At 43.2% G+C, this 15,231-nt stretch overlaps 1 protein-coding gene across 2 annotated transcripts in view; it reads right to left on the reverse strand.

Annotated features, from left to right (window-relative positions):
* Nucleotides 1–15,231, reverse strand: part of mtss1 (MTSS I-BAR domain containing 1) — a 240,893-nt gene that overhangs the window by 31,226 nt on the left and 194,436 nt on the right. For both annotated transcript variants that reach the window (XM_084316508.1, XM_084316507.1), the window contains exons 5-6: nucleotides 15,117–15,208; nucleotides 14,220–14,294 (exon numbers count right to left, since the gene is read on the reverse strand). In XM_084316508.1, the coding sequence (XP_084172634.1) occupies nucleotides 14,220–14,294; nucleotides 15,117–15,208 (167 nt within the window). The remainder of the gene's footprint in view (nucleotides 1–14,219; nucleotides 14,295–15,116; nucleotides 15,209–15,231) is intronic.

Genomic DNA, 15,231 nt, shown 5'->3' on the forward strand with positions numbered 1-15,231 from the left:
GTGTGTGTGTGTGTGCGTGTGCCCGTAATGTCCAATTTCCACTGGTAAATACTAGTTTGTTTTTACAGCTAGTGTTAGCTCTTGAAGCCACAGTCAAAGCTCTATTCATGACAGCTACTAAAGGCTTATTCATCTGCTGGTCTAGACACTCTGTGTCACACATTGATGATGTCATCACCCTTACTCCCAGTCGGAGGGACAGTCAAACCTGCCTACCTGTCCCTTATTAGACAGTTTACAATAGTGACTAACAAAATAAGAGAGAGAGGGAGAAAAGAGAGACAGGCAGTGCGAGAGATATGCGACAAAGAGAGACATAGAGACAGGCAGAGAGAGAGAGAGACAGATGTAGGAGACAGAGAGAGAAGAAAATAGGCAGGGAGAGATGGGCAGAGAGAGAGAACTCAAACATGTAAATGTACTTCTCACATACATTCCTCTCTATCAGAGTGGACCCAAATACAAACTCTCACATACTTGTATACACAGTGCTGTACCAGTCAGCTGACACACACACGGGGGGGGGGGGGGGGGGAGAGCGAGAGAGAGAGAGAGAGAGAGAGAGAGATGGATGGGTGGATAGATGACAGTGGTAGTGATCTAAACCTCTTGAGTGGTCTTTTTAAGGTCCATGGGAGAAAAGGAGGGAAGGAGGAGGAGGAGGAAAAGAGGAGATGGATGGTTTGGTGACAGCGGTGATGATGTCATCCTATCTGACTCAAGTGGTCTCACTGAAGTCAAGGGTATAAGAGAAGAGGATGAATAGACAGAAAAGAAGAGGATGGGGAGAGGAGAGGGAGAACATGGAGTGAAACTCATGGAGAGAGGAGAGGGAGGAGGAGAAATGAGAAGATGAGAGGGTGAATAGAGAAGAGAAAGAAGGAGGACGACAGATTGAAGTGATGGCTAGATGATGTAGGGTGAAGTCATCCTTTACACTGCAATAATGTGGTGGCAGTCAGACGCCAGGGAGAGAGAGAGAGCCACAGAGAGCGAGAGAGCCACAGAGAGCGAGAGAGACAGAGAGGGGGGGATACAGAGGGAGGGAGAGACAGAGAGGGAGAGAGACAGAGAGAGAGACACAGAGAGCGAGAGAGAGTGAGAGAGAGACACAGATAGTGCTTTCACACCGGCAGGGCTCTGGTTCCAGCTCCAGCTCCGTACTGGAGCCTCTGAACCTTGGTGCTCTCTGGCGAACCAGCCCGCGTTTACACCTATTAAAGCAAAACCAACGTTCCACCGTCTCCGTCATCAACGCGAGCGCACGCACACACGCACTGTATACGTTTGAAATGAATCGTTCCAGCAAAGTAGGCTTCTATTATTCAAATGACTTGTTTTAATGGGTATCATAGTAGTAAGTCCTACTGTAGAACATGACATATTAGCATGACATCTGATTAATTAATGCCAATACTGGATGACAAGCGCAATTGGCTCTTGACAAGTGTAAACTATGGATTAGTCAGTAACAGTTCACGTCGGACCGTTTAGCTCAACGGGTTAGTGCGGCTGCCTGTGAATCCTATCGTCCCAGGTTAAAATCTCTCGGTTAAATCTTTGTTTGTTTTTGTAACGTTACTTCATTTATCCACTCTGGTTGGATGGTGTATTGTACTTGTGCTGTATAATGACAATACATTTTAATTGGATCTTGTCTTGAGTTCGCTACCTGTTGAGTGGATCAGCATGGTGCAATGCCTACCACGAAGCCGTTTTATATAGGGCACATAATCATTTCGCCACTGTCGTGTTCATATGGTTGTGATCAGTGATGGGAATAACGGCGTTATAAATAACGGCGTTCGTTTTTTCAGTAACAAGTAATCTAACAGATTACTCTTCCAATCTTAATAACGCTGTTACCGTTACTGCCAAAAAATGCGGTGCGTTACTATGATTGAAGCAGTTTTTTTTCATCAGACAGATCTCTGCGCCGAGAGAAAATATTGTTCTTCCTTGTTTAGTGGGCAGCGCGCGAGACAAGCGCATACATGCTGACTATTGGCTGAGGTTGAGTAAAATGTCATGGTAAGCCAATCAGAGGTAGAGGTGGGCGGGTGTTCGAAAGCATCCAGAGTCTGACACACAGCGACAACACAAGCGACTCAGTCAACGATAGACCACGGGTCCGTGTACGTTTTGATAGTTTGTTTAGCGAGCCCAAATAATCCAAAACGAATCCAACGAACAACACAAGCGAGCAGTCAACAACAGACCGCGGGTCCATGAGCGTTTTTTGTTCACTCTTGTGTTAGTTGTGTTTCAGCGCAGGGCACTACATAGTGCTGCACTTCCTGGTTTAATAGCACAGTCTTCAGGTGCTCAGAGATATATATATATCTGTATGTCATGCATGTCTTAAATGTCATGATTAGATTAGTTTAGATGATTAGATTAGATTCGTATATCTGTATGTTGTGCATGTCATAAATGTCATGAATTGAAAATGGGGGACCCTGATGTAAACAAGACGAAAGTCTTTCTCCTGGTCTGCATCCCCTTAACAATTGTGTGTATTGAGCTGTACTGTACCCATTCTGCAATATGTTAATTTAAATGTTCAATCAATCAGTATATATTTGTTATTTATTTATGTTTATAATTTAATGTTGCCCAGTTGTGGCCTGTTAAGGGGCAATACATATCAAAAGTTCCAAAACATCTATTGTTTGTATTTGTATGATCCACTATATAAACATAGTAATTATAATATCTACATACATGGCATTTGATTGGAGGCTAGTCTCACTTTGTCCCACGGCAACATTAAAATAGTTTAGATTTGTGTATGTTGTTTATGTAAAAATGTACTTGGAAGTAACGCAATAGTTACTTTCTGAAGTAACTAGTTACTTTTATAATTTGTAACAGAGTAAATAATTTTGTTACTTTTTGGAAGAAGTAACTAGTAACTGTAACTAGTTACTTTTTAAAAGTAACTTGCCCAACACTGGTTGTGATCCACTCAACAGGTAGCGATTTCAAAATGATTCAATTCAAATGTATTGTCATTATACAGCACAATACACCATCCAACCAGAGTGGATAAATGAATTAACGTTAAATAAAGTAAAAGAGTTGTGTAACCAAGATATTTGAACCTGGGACCATTGGATCCACAGGCTGCCGCACTAACGAGTTGAGCTAACGGTCCGATGTTAACTCTGACCGACTAATCCATAATTTACAATTGTCGAGAGCCAATTGCGCTTGTCGTCCAGTATTGGCATTAATAAATCAGATGTCATGCTAATATGTCATGTTCTACAGTAGGACTTACTACTATGATACCCATTACAACAAGTAATTCGAATAATAGAAGCCTACTTTGCTGGAACGATTCATTTCAAACGTATACAGCGCGTGTGTGCGTGTATTTCTTTGTGTGTGCGCTCGCGTGCTGACTGGCTAAGCCTTTCCCTACGCATATTCATTTCTGGAGCATTTCTTTATCCACTCTGGTTGGATGGTGTATTGTACTTCTGCTGTATCATAACAATACATTTTAATCTAATCTCGCTTTGAGATCAGTCGCAAATCGCTTCCTGTTGAATGGATCGACTATCTACTTTCCCCCGTTTACACTCGTCTCCACAGCCTAGAATATGACACGCCCACTGATGATGTCACGGTTCGCGAGGAAAAAACAAAAATGTTTTGGTGCCAGCCGATTTGTCACGTTTTGAACTAATTAATCCCGGTGTAAACGCGCCGGCCGGTGCAAGATTACGTTCGGGAACCGGCTCCAGCACGGAGCCTGGCCAGTGTGAAAGGCCTAAGAGAGCAAGGGAGACAGAGAGAAGGGGGAATACAGAGAGAGGGAGGGAGAGACAGAGAGGGAGAGATACAGAGAAAGAGGGGGGTGCACAGTAGGGGTGTAAAATAAATATGTGATACATTGGAAATCAAACCCAATCAATCGGTAAAACTGGAATATAATGCATTTCTAACTGGAGTGTAATGAGCTACTACCCACTTCAGTTTGAACTGTTGCAACGAGCCTCAACCTGCCTGAAGAAACACCATCAGAAAATCATTACCACACCTGGTGCCCTGGATGTTGAGTGCGGCGCACATCATCGAGTCACAACACAGCTGATTCAAATCCACCTCACAACCTTTGTTTGTCTGTGTGGGTGTCTCTCTCTTTTTTTTTCTCACTCTCCCTCTCTCTGTTCAATTCAAACATGCTTTACTAGCATTGCCGTCAAAATGTAACCATATCGCCAGTTGATTTACAACATGATATTACAATGTAGAATGATTAGAGTGCGATTTATGGGAGAAAAAAGAGGGGGGGGGGTTAAAATATTTTTTTTTAGTGTTGGCCATAAAATGCATGCACACGCACCATCCCATAAAATGCAGCAGAAAGTGTTTTTCTGCTTAGTTTGTCATTTGTCTCAATTTGCTCTAAAATCAGACATTAAATGAACATATTGTCGACAAGCTCTGTTTTGCTTTCAAGCAGCTGCTTTCTGAAATACGATGCTCGAGGCGCGAGTAGGGAGACCAAGTCCATATGATCATAATGCATAATGTATGCTGAATGTGCAGGACAGTAAAGTCATTTTGAATACTATTACCGGTATGTAATAGTATGGTTTACATAATGTAGAAATCATTCGTATCTAATGTATCTAATACATTTAGATCAGGGGTGGCCAACCAGTCAGAGACTAAGGGGGCTTTCACACTCAGCCTTTTGTATCGAATCACCGTCCCGGAGCACGGGGGGCAGTGTTCTCACTCACCCCTTTTGGGGTGCGAAACGGTGCTGAATCGTTTCACCCCCCGCTGAACGGGATCAGCTGGCAGAGGTGGTCTTGGGGTCGGTCCCGGGAGAACGGGGGGTGTGGCTTTGCGAGCTTGTACCTTTTCACGGGCGTGGCGCCTGGTGCTGACATAACGTCATACATTTTGTTTGCCATTGCTATGTCTATACATTGTTCGAATGCATTTATTTCTATTAGACCAGTGGTGCCCAACCAGTCGGCCGTGGTCGACCAGTAGATCGCTCAAAACGCTCAAAAGCGGACTCTACAACACCATCCATTCGTGATAAAATGGGGTGGGTTATATTGACGAGGCTTGACAACAGAGGTTCAAATATAACTTCATATTTATTGGCAATTTGTTCATTTTATATCAACATCCAGAGTCCGCAGTCGTGTTAAGACATTCCCGTTTACATTTTCGGTCGACCAGTAGATCAATGACATTCAATATAATCGATGCAAGCAATGTTACTAGTATGTTGCATGTAGTAACGTTAGCGTTAGCCGTTAGCTTAGCGTTATTGTTAACCCTGCAAAACGATCAAAAGCGGACTCTACAACAGAGTTCCATTCGTGAGAAAAGGGGGGTGGGTTATATTGACAAGGCTTGACAACAGAGGTTCAAATATAACTTCATATTTATTAGTTATTTGTTTCTTTATATCAACATCCATTCTCCAGTCTCCGTGTTAACACTTCCTGTATTTACATTTAGAGCGTGACATCATCGACTACGGCAAGCTTACAAGCTCAAAACGCAAACCGTAAACAAAACCCAGAGCGCACCCATACTGAAGTGTGTACACAAACTAGAGGGGGGAGAGGGGGGAGTTCGAATCAGATCTCGGAACGGGCAGAACGGAACGAAATAGAAACGAATAGGGTGAGTGAGAAAAGGCCCTAAGAGCCACAAAAATGACTGTGGTACCACAAAGAGCCACACCATATACCAGCGTTTCTCAACCTTTTTTTTCAGTCACGGCACCCTTCATGTGTTTATAGGTCTCACCCTCTGGCCTCTGAAGTTGCTAATGTCTTTTTTATTTGGGCCTCACAGGGTTAAAAGTACCGTGTGAGACCCACGGTTGCAAAATTACAAAATCACTTTTAGCCATTTAAAAAAAATCTTGTTTATTTAAAAAATGTTAAAGGGGAACTATTTTACTATTTCTTTCACTATTTGGGCACTTTTACACAATTCCTGTGAGTCTATGGAACACCTAGGTTTTTTTCCAAAAAAAAATGCATTGTTTTGTATTTCTAATCAAGTACTCAAAAAAATGCATTTTTCTACCTCAAGATCTTAAGCCGTTTTGAGGCTGGGCTCCAACCACTGTGTGGCCTGGTGCCAACTGCCACATCAACTGCCACATTATTATGCAGCTGAGAAATCTCTGACATCACAGATATGCACATTTTCAGATGACTCAGTTCAGTGAGGGTGAATATTGTGAGAGGAGAATTGGAAGAATGCGCCAATATGAGAATTAGAGACATAGATCCTATTAATATAAGTCCACATAGCTAAGAAACAATGGTAAACACTGAAAAAGGCCATTTATAAGATAATTCCCCTTTATGCACATGTATAGTCAATTGGTCCTGTTGTTCAGCCTCACAATGCTATTTGATAGTAAATGTGTTTATATGTCCCACCCTCTGGCCTCTGAAGTTGCTAATGTCTTTTTAATTTGGGCCTCACAGGGTTAACCTCTTAAGCCCGAGATATACAGTAAAAGTGTATATTTTCAGCATTACGTTTGTTTACCAATTATTTTAACTGTTATTAGTGAAATATAAGATTATAGAAATCTCAGGGCATTGAGTCGGAAACCGGCGCATATTGACAGGAGGAAGTGGCACATCCAAAAGTGAGTGTAGTCTTTTGAAGGAAGAGACTCAGGGCTTTCAAATTTCGAAAAACTACCCTACCCAGCTCACACCAGCCCCTGTCAATCATCTGACTTCTGGATTAACTTTTTTATTTCTCTTATTTTTTTGGGATTATCTCCCACAAACCTGAACGTTATTGCCATAAAACAGAACGCAGTTAGTTTCTCTACCTTTCTGTGAACGTCTTGCAAAAAACGGTGTTGCAATATGATGAAAAATGGTGGAGAAATTTACATTATAAAAAAGATGGCAGAATTCAGTACTGTATCTACAAAACCTTCTGTTTAATCATCTTCCCTTTATTCATTTGCTTAGATTTTTCAGGTCTGGTCAATTTTAGCATGGTGTTATTCACAGTCAAAGATACTTTTTTTTTTTTTTTTTTTTTTTAAATATAATTGATATTCTCCTTTGGTTCATTACAATTTACTCAAGCCTAGTAACAGACACTATTTCTGACACTGATCCATATATGTCCATAGATTCAGATACCAAGAACATGCCACCCCTGATTTAGATGAATGAACTAATTGATTAAAAGCACAGTAGGCTAAGTAGGTCAAATAAGCCAAATAGCAGCAGAAACACTAAGAACAGAAGAGAAATTGTAGGCTGATAGAAGTTTTCAAAGTTGTAAACTGGGCACCTAAATGTTTGTCACGAACGCAAGAGACACCGGTATCGAATCCGGCTATCAGCATTGCCTCCGGTTTGGGCCAGCCGTCATACCGACTCATTTGGCGGAGAAGGCGGGAGGAGAGTCGATGGGTAGTAGTCTGGTCGTTGTAAACAGCGACTCCTACAGGTCGGTCAGGGCACCTGCACAGCAAAGACAGGAAAATGGCGGGGGCAGTGTGAACCTCCTACACGTTACTCCTCGCCAATGAGAGTCCGCGCTGGCAGGTGAGAAGATGTGACTGGCTGCCTCCTCATGTATCGGAGGGGACTTGTGATGGGCTTCTATCCTCCCTACGACCGCCAGTGGGGGGCACATGCAAGCAACGATCAGGACAGGGAAGGGAGAATTGGCACGAGAGGTAAATTGGGATGGGAGAAAAAAAAAAAATCACCGAAAAAAGAGAAAAAGTAGATAAAAAAAAAACACAAATGTATTAAATCAGAGACAAAGGTTTCAGCACCATGGAGAGTGTGAGGCCTTTTGAGGAATTGATATGTCTTGCTTACAGCCTAGTGATCCAAGAACATGTTTAGAAAACTTGCTTCGACTTGAATCTCACTCTTCACAAGACCCACGCTGCGTTGATGTCTCCGGTCCGCTCACGCACCAGTCATGAGGGAGAACGGCCTCCACAGAGGCATTTGGAACAGGGTGGTTAGGAAGGACTAGGAGCAGCAACCCCAACTTCTCTCCCTACGTAAATTGCTCCCATCTCCACCACTTCCCTTTGACGTGGCAGGCTAATACAAAACATGCCATGCAGCGTAGAAGTCAGTGACAATGAAAGTGTCAGGCTGTAGTTTCCTTTTTTTTTATCCACTTTTTTCTCCCATTTTCTATATTTTCTCCCATCCCAATTTCGTATCATCCAATTCAACCCTCCCCTGTCACGAACGCTGTTTCTTGCCTCCCACAAGCCGGCTGCAATGTGGACTAAGTCATACATAGCACAAGTCCCCTCCGGTACTTGAGGTAACAGCAGTCGCATCTTTTCACCTGCGCAGCTCGATCTCTCAGTGGCGAGGAGTAACGCGTGGGAGGCTCACGCTGCCCCCGACACTTCCTGATTCTACTGCGCAGGCGCACCAACCGACCTGTAGGAGTCGCTGTCCACAACGCCCGATCCCCACCCATCAGTTTCCCACCCCCTAATACGGCCAATGTGTATTAGTATGAACGACCAGCTAAACTGAAAGCAATGTGGAGCGCTGGGCTCGAACAGGCGAGCCCAGCGTCTCCGCATTCGTGGCGAGCGCCTTGCCCACTACACCACGTAGCCGCCCAGGCTGTAGTTTCCTAAACTCCTAAACAGCGTAAAACAACACAGCTGTATGTAGCCAGATGCATCTCTCTGTCCCAGGGAGAGGAGGCACTGATGTGTGGGCTGCTGACAGTTTAGAGTAATGCATGGATTTAATTCAAGGCTAGAATGAACACTAGTCTATTATAAACCACCAGAAGGCAGGGATAAATCATATCCATATCACTGGTGATAAAAAGCCAATGACCAGAGGTAGAGACATGAAGAGCAGAGGTAGGGAAACCATCCCATCCCAAGCAGCAAGTCACACCCTGAGAATCATCATATCAAACACAAAATGTCTTCTTCTCTAACATTACGAGGTGGTTCTTCTGCTCATAATCATAGAAGAATTGCTCTTGGTGGTATACAGTGTAGGACCTCTATCTGAAGGTGCTATACAGCACCATCGTATAGCTTTTAGTTTTTTTCTTGAATGCTTTTCTCTCCCTCTCCATTCAGTGTGACCACTATAGAGCCATGTTGAGGATGACATCATCACTGTCCATCTCTTGTCCTCACTTACCCACCTCCCTCCCTCTCCTCGTGTGACCACTGGGGTTGACTTCTGCACTGTCATCCCCCCTCCCCTTCTCCCTCTGTGGGGGAGCAGTGTTTAGTCATACAGAGGGGATCTCCCTCTCTTTCATTCTCGCACTCCATCGGATTTCCCCACTGTCAACAAACTATCATCGCTCCCTCTTCTCCCTCTGTTCCTCCTCCCAAACCGTCCCCTCTGACCACAGCATTAAAAGGCAGGATTTGGAGATTCCCTGCACGGGAGCTCTGAAGTGGTCCCTTGCCACATAATGACTAGGCCTGTCCTCCACTAAAGAAATTCTTAGTCCACTAATAGCCGAGTCGACTAATCAACATGTTCATTTGATTCTGTAAAGGTTACAGTTTCACAGGTGCAACGCAGCAAAAGCACCTCTTTAAATCTTGTACTTACCAGAGATGTGCTTAGGATTTTTCAGGAAATACCTTGTTCATTATGAAAAACAAATACTAATCAACTAACATAGTCCTGGTCGATTTGAGACCAAATCAACAGATTACTCAGTTAATCGACCATGAGCAGGCAGCTATAACAATGACACAACCACACACACACATACATGCAAAAAGTACACACATAGTACACTTAACGAGATTATACACATGCACACAGACAAACAAACACAGGTACAGTACATACAGTACAGTTCTCCATCTCTCTCTCATGCTGGATAATTTAAGGACATGTGGCTCAGTGACTAAGCACTTTAACTTGACGCAGTGTAAATAACAGCTCAGCCTTGGGAATAATGCATTATGGGAAAGGCTTAAAGGGCCACTTCACACACATCCAAAAATCCTCAACAGTTTTGCATCCTTGTATTGTGTTAATTACAGCACCATGGAATGATGCAGATGAAAAAATAGCAATACTTTGTCTTATACGATAAGATAAGATAAGAATAAACGTTATTGTCCCAGAGGGGAACATTTACTTGGAACATCAGTGCTGCATCATTCTGCGATAACGGTGTAAAGAAGAAGAAAAAATATATACAATCATTCATTCAGTTAGTAAAAAGGACTTCAGACAAATATGACAATATATAGACGTGCAACCATAATACATAAGTAGGTAAACTAATTTCAAAGCTTCATATTGCACCCTGCCCTAATTAAATTACAACTGATTAAGATGTGGACAAAAAAGAAAGAGGTAACCGCCAACTAGACATCCCATTTCAGTCGATTATCCATGTGGATTCCTAGGTATTTATATGATGCAACCGGCTCTATATCACAGTCACCAATTACCACAGGGTCATGTACTCTCACTTCTCTGGGGTCATAGATCATCTCTTTGGTTTTGGTGGTATTGAAAATGAGGTGATGATGTCTCTCACACCAGACCTGAAAGGAGTCGATCTCTTTAAAGTAAGTAGAGGGGCAGTCGCCAGCCTTCAATAGGCTTAGAATAAGTGTGTCTTATAGGGACTGCCATCATATAATTTCATGAGCTGTAATTAACACAACACAAGGATTTAATGTCCCCGATGACATCACTGCTGGCCATATTCAAACTCTCATTTACCCTCAATAAATGTCAAACTAAATGAGTTTTTGGATGTGTGTGAGATTATGTGCAAAATAAATCAGCATTGTTGGGCTCCTTTAACACATTGGCCGCCATGCATTGTACCCATCTTTGGGCCCAGTCTGCCAGCGCTGTAAGCCTATGGAGATGTTTACCTTCTTTGCAGGGCTATAACTTTTTAAATATTATAGCTATATCGACATTACTATGGCCCATTCAACGTCGGGTATCTATCGTTCCGGATGTGGGAACGTAATATTTTTTCATTCATACATTGTCGTGTTAATACCGTCGTGAATATAAGTATGTTTTTAAGGTTTTCTGCAGTAATTCCTAAAACGTGAGTTATAGGCCCAGACGCATATGATAGATTATCGATTGCCGTTTCTTTCCTATACACGCTATATTAAAAAATTCAAATGTATATGATCGGTATACATTATGCTTCATCATGCGTGAAGGAAAGGGGGGGGGGTCGTTTATAATTCCTTGATCGTCAGTAACGGCTTTATTTAGTATGGGTTGATACGTTGATCAGACTGATTGCAAACAAAGAAATGGACAATCAAGCTGAAAATAACGTTAGATTCCTCTTACTGTTCACCGATGAGACTGGAGGAAAAAGATTCCAATTATTTGACGTAGATCTGCTAGATCCATTTCCCGTTTGTATGACACAATAAACGCCGAAATCATATTAATTATTGCGTTTCGAAAGCGATCCCAATGCACTCGAGTGTGTATCTAGACCCACGTTACAATATATCTCTGGCGGAGGAATTTCCCCGATGCACCAAGCGCCACTTCCGGTTTGGCGTGGAGTGTAACTCGCCCGAAATCCACCAGGGGGCGGTATTGAGGCGTTGCAATATCAGACCAGGGTCCAGCTGCGAGGCTGGATGAATTATGAATGCCATGGCGAAAAAATTAAATATTGATCGCAAAAACGAGTTCCCTCGTTGTTGGCGCACAACGATTGACGGGCAATAACGAGTATACTCGTTGTTGGCGCACAAAGTGTTAAAGGGGAACTCCACTATTTTGGGAAATTAGCTTATTTAACATCTTCCCTGGAGTTAGACAAGAAGATACATACCTTTTTTGTCTCTGTGCGTGCATTTTAGCTTTGGGAATAGACGCTCCGTTAGCATAGCTTAGCTTCATCACTGGAAGTGAGGCAGGACAGTAGCCTTACAGTGCCTTACAGTGTATTGCAAGGTCTGACATTGACCAAATTTGATATGCATGACCTTGGTGGGCTCTAGGTCAACTCCTGAAAAGGGGGTCAATGTCAGACCTTGCAATCAAAAGTTAGGGGGCGCACTAAAATTATGGCAAGGGTTATTAGCCCCCTAACTTTTGATTGCAAAGTCTGACATTGACCCCCTTTGCAGGAGTTGACCTAGAGCCCACCAAGGTCATGCATATCAAGTTTGGTCAATGTCAGACCTTGCAATACACTGTAAGGCACTGTAAGGCTACTGTCCTGCCTCACTTCCAGTGATGAAGCTAAGCTATGCTAACGGAGCGTCTATTCCCAAAGCTAAAATGCACGCACAGAGACAAAAAAGGTATGTATCTTCTTGTCTAACTCCAGGGAAGATGTTAAATAAGCTAATTTCCCAAAATAGTGGAGTTATCCTTTAAGGCCCAGCTAACACACTGGTTAGATACTTTCAACTATTACCATTATACTGCAGGAAACATGCCCAGGGATCACTGGACTACTCTGCCCAAACCCTCTTCAGGCTGAGATAAGCACAACCAGCTCAGAGGAGACCCTTAGGAGTCATGATGTCATGACGGACTGATCCACGCCGGCCCCCTTTGTCGACTCCCACTACTCACTTTACCCTCCACCCTGACCTACACCGACCAAGACACATGAACTGTTAGGCTGGCCGGCCCCTGTGGGCTCTGTTGTCATTGTATTGTTCTAAGATGCAGCGGTAGTCGAGGAGCTGGGTATACTGTGACTATCACCATATATATGTGTCAAAGGTGATGGCTCCTATTCATAGCAACACGAGTCGTCATAGATGGGTAGGAAGAACAAACACGGAGACCTCCCAACAGTCACATGCAGGGACCTGTCTGGCACATGCTGGGTGTGAGCCAGGTGGGTGTGAGCCAGCTGGGTGTAAGCCAGGTGGGTGCGGTTGCCACTCCGTTCCAAAACACCGACACCACGGGGGACCTGCCGGTTGTGCCTCCCTGAAACACTGGCAAGATCAGCCGGGAGACAACCCCACCATCTTCTATCTCAAACTCCACCCTCTTCTATCTCAAACCCCACCCTCTTCTATCTCAAACCCCACCCTCTTCTATCTCAAACCCCACCCTCTTCTATCTCAAACCCCACCCTCTTCTATCTCAAACCCCACCCTCTTCTATCTCAAACCCCGCCCCATCTTCTATCTCAAACCCCACCCTCTTCTATCTCAAACCCCGCCCCTCTTCTATCTCAAACTCCACCCTCTTCTATCTCAAACCCCGCCCCCTCTTCTATCTCAAACCTCACCCTCTTCTATCTCAAACCTCACCCTCTTCTATCTCAAAGCCCGCCATCTTCTCTTGATCCTACCGCCAAACAAAGTTTGTCAGAGGGAAGCAACAGTTGGATTGAGAAAAAAGGGTGGGTTTGAGATGAGGGATCAATTCAATAGGGGCAGATAAAGACAGGGAGTGATAAGGAAGTGGGTAGAGAATGTAAATAGCAAGAAGAGGACAGAGACGATGTGACCACATGAAACATTTAACCATGGGTGTGTCTGCCTGCTCCATTCACTCTCTTCATGTACTGGTTTCTCTGTTCTCTGTGTGTGTGTGTGTGTGTGTGTGCGTGTGTGTATCTATCTCCATTCTTTCAGTTTCTAAGTGCAGAGACCACACCTTATAAGGCAGGCCTTGGCTCATAGCTGGCTAACTGGCACTTTGGTTATGGGATGGGCAAGGACTGGCAGTACCATGGCAACCACAGGGTGTGCCCCCTTTAACAATGGAGGGGGTGTGGCTGCACAAATGATTGATGGTTTTGTTAGGGTTGCTATGGCACTAGCCAAACCCAGGCCAGGTGAGCTAACATAACCTCAGGGTTTGGTGAGTCTCTGTCACAGTATCACTGGGGAGCGAACGTGGCAGAACACTCAGTAGTTGAGCAGATGTTTAGGTTTCTGACTCATCAGTCACTCAGTCACTAGAAGGAAGGCAGAGGGATTAGGATGAACCAAAATGGACTAAATGCATCTCACTGACAAAAAAGAAGCTTTTAACTAAAATAGAAAAGACGACTTACTTACATAGAGACACAGAGTACAAAAATTAAATATTGCCACTGGAGACAGCCATGGCCATGTTAAATCTACTCTGAAGTCACAGTAACAACCCCAGTACATGATTAAACTCATCTTAAAACACATTCTAAATAAGATTTTCTAAAGCCGGTCAGTATGCGTTTGATTATAGTCTATTTACCTTTCTTAACTTTCTTCTGCAGCTTGACAGTGTCTGAAGACTTCTTCTTGATGTCTGCTCTCGCCTTCTTGTACTCTGAAAAGAGGGAGAATGATAGAAACACATACTTAAGAATGTGTTACTACTCATGCCCAAGCATTTATAAAATATATACAAATAAAAAGCAAACAAATTTTATTATTAAAGACTACTAGATGTGAGCTCATGCATGCGCGCACACACACACACACGGGCTGAGCCCAAACGTTTGAACCTTCGTTCGTTACGTTGGCATTCGAATTCTAAATCAACATTTGAATTTTTTTTTCTCTCATTCTGGTTTTTCTTCACAGTTGCAGATAAAGATTAGTCTACACTAATATTATAGTATTAAAATAAACTGATGAGTTATATTCATTAAAGAAAGTTGATTTAATTGATTTAGTTGGCTGGGGCTTCTCCCCTGGGCTGGGTCTGGGCCTGGAAAGTTCATGTAATAAAAAAGACTAATTTAATCAGATTAATCACTTTATTCAAATTGAGGATTTAGTTTGAGGATATTTATAAAAAAGAAAAAGAAAATTATTAAAGAAATATTTGAACGTTCGTTTGAAAAACCCCGACGAAGTTCGAATCCCAAAAACGGGCTTCGGGGACAGCCTACCCACACACCCACACACAGTAAATAGGTGCACACATGCAAGTGCCACCACCGGTGTCTGTAAGGAAAGTTGTAGATGATGGAAACACATCACATCATGTTCATATGTGTGAAACATGTCTGCTTGTGTGTATGTGTACATGCACATTCATTATATGCATATGTGTAAAGAATCTAAGATGCATTGATGTGTGTGTGTGTGTGTGTGTGTGTGTGTGTGTGTGTGTGTGTGTGTGTGTGTGTGTGTGTGTGTGTACCTTTGGCATGATCCTTGTCAAGCTGGCTGGCTACTTTCTTCCACTCCTCTATCTTCAACTCCAATGGAGTGATCAGACTGTCTGACAGAGCACTAGAGAGAGAGAGAGATACACA

The sequence above is a fragment of the Notolepis coatsorum genome (assembly GCF_963971535.1).
Source record: "Notolepis coatsorum genome assembly, chromosome: 6".
In the NCBI taxonomy this organism is placed as follows: domain Eukaryota; kingdom Metazoa; phylum Chordata; class Actinopteri; order Aulopiformes; family Paralepididae; genus Notolepis; species Notolepis coatsorum.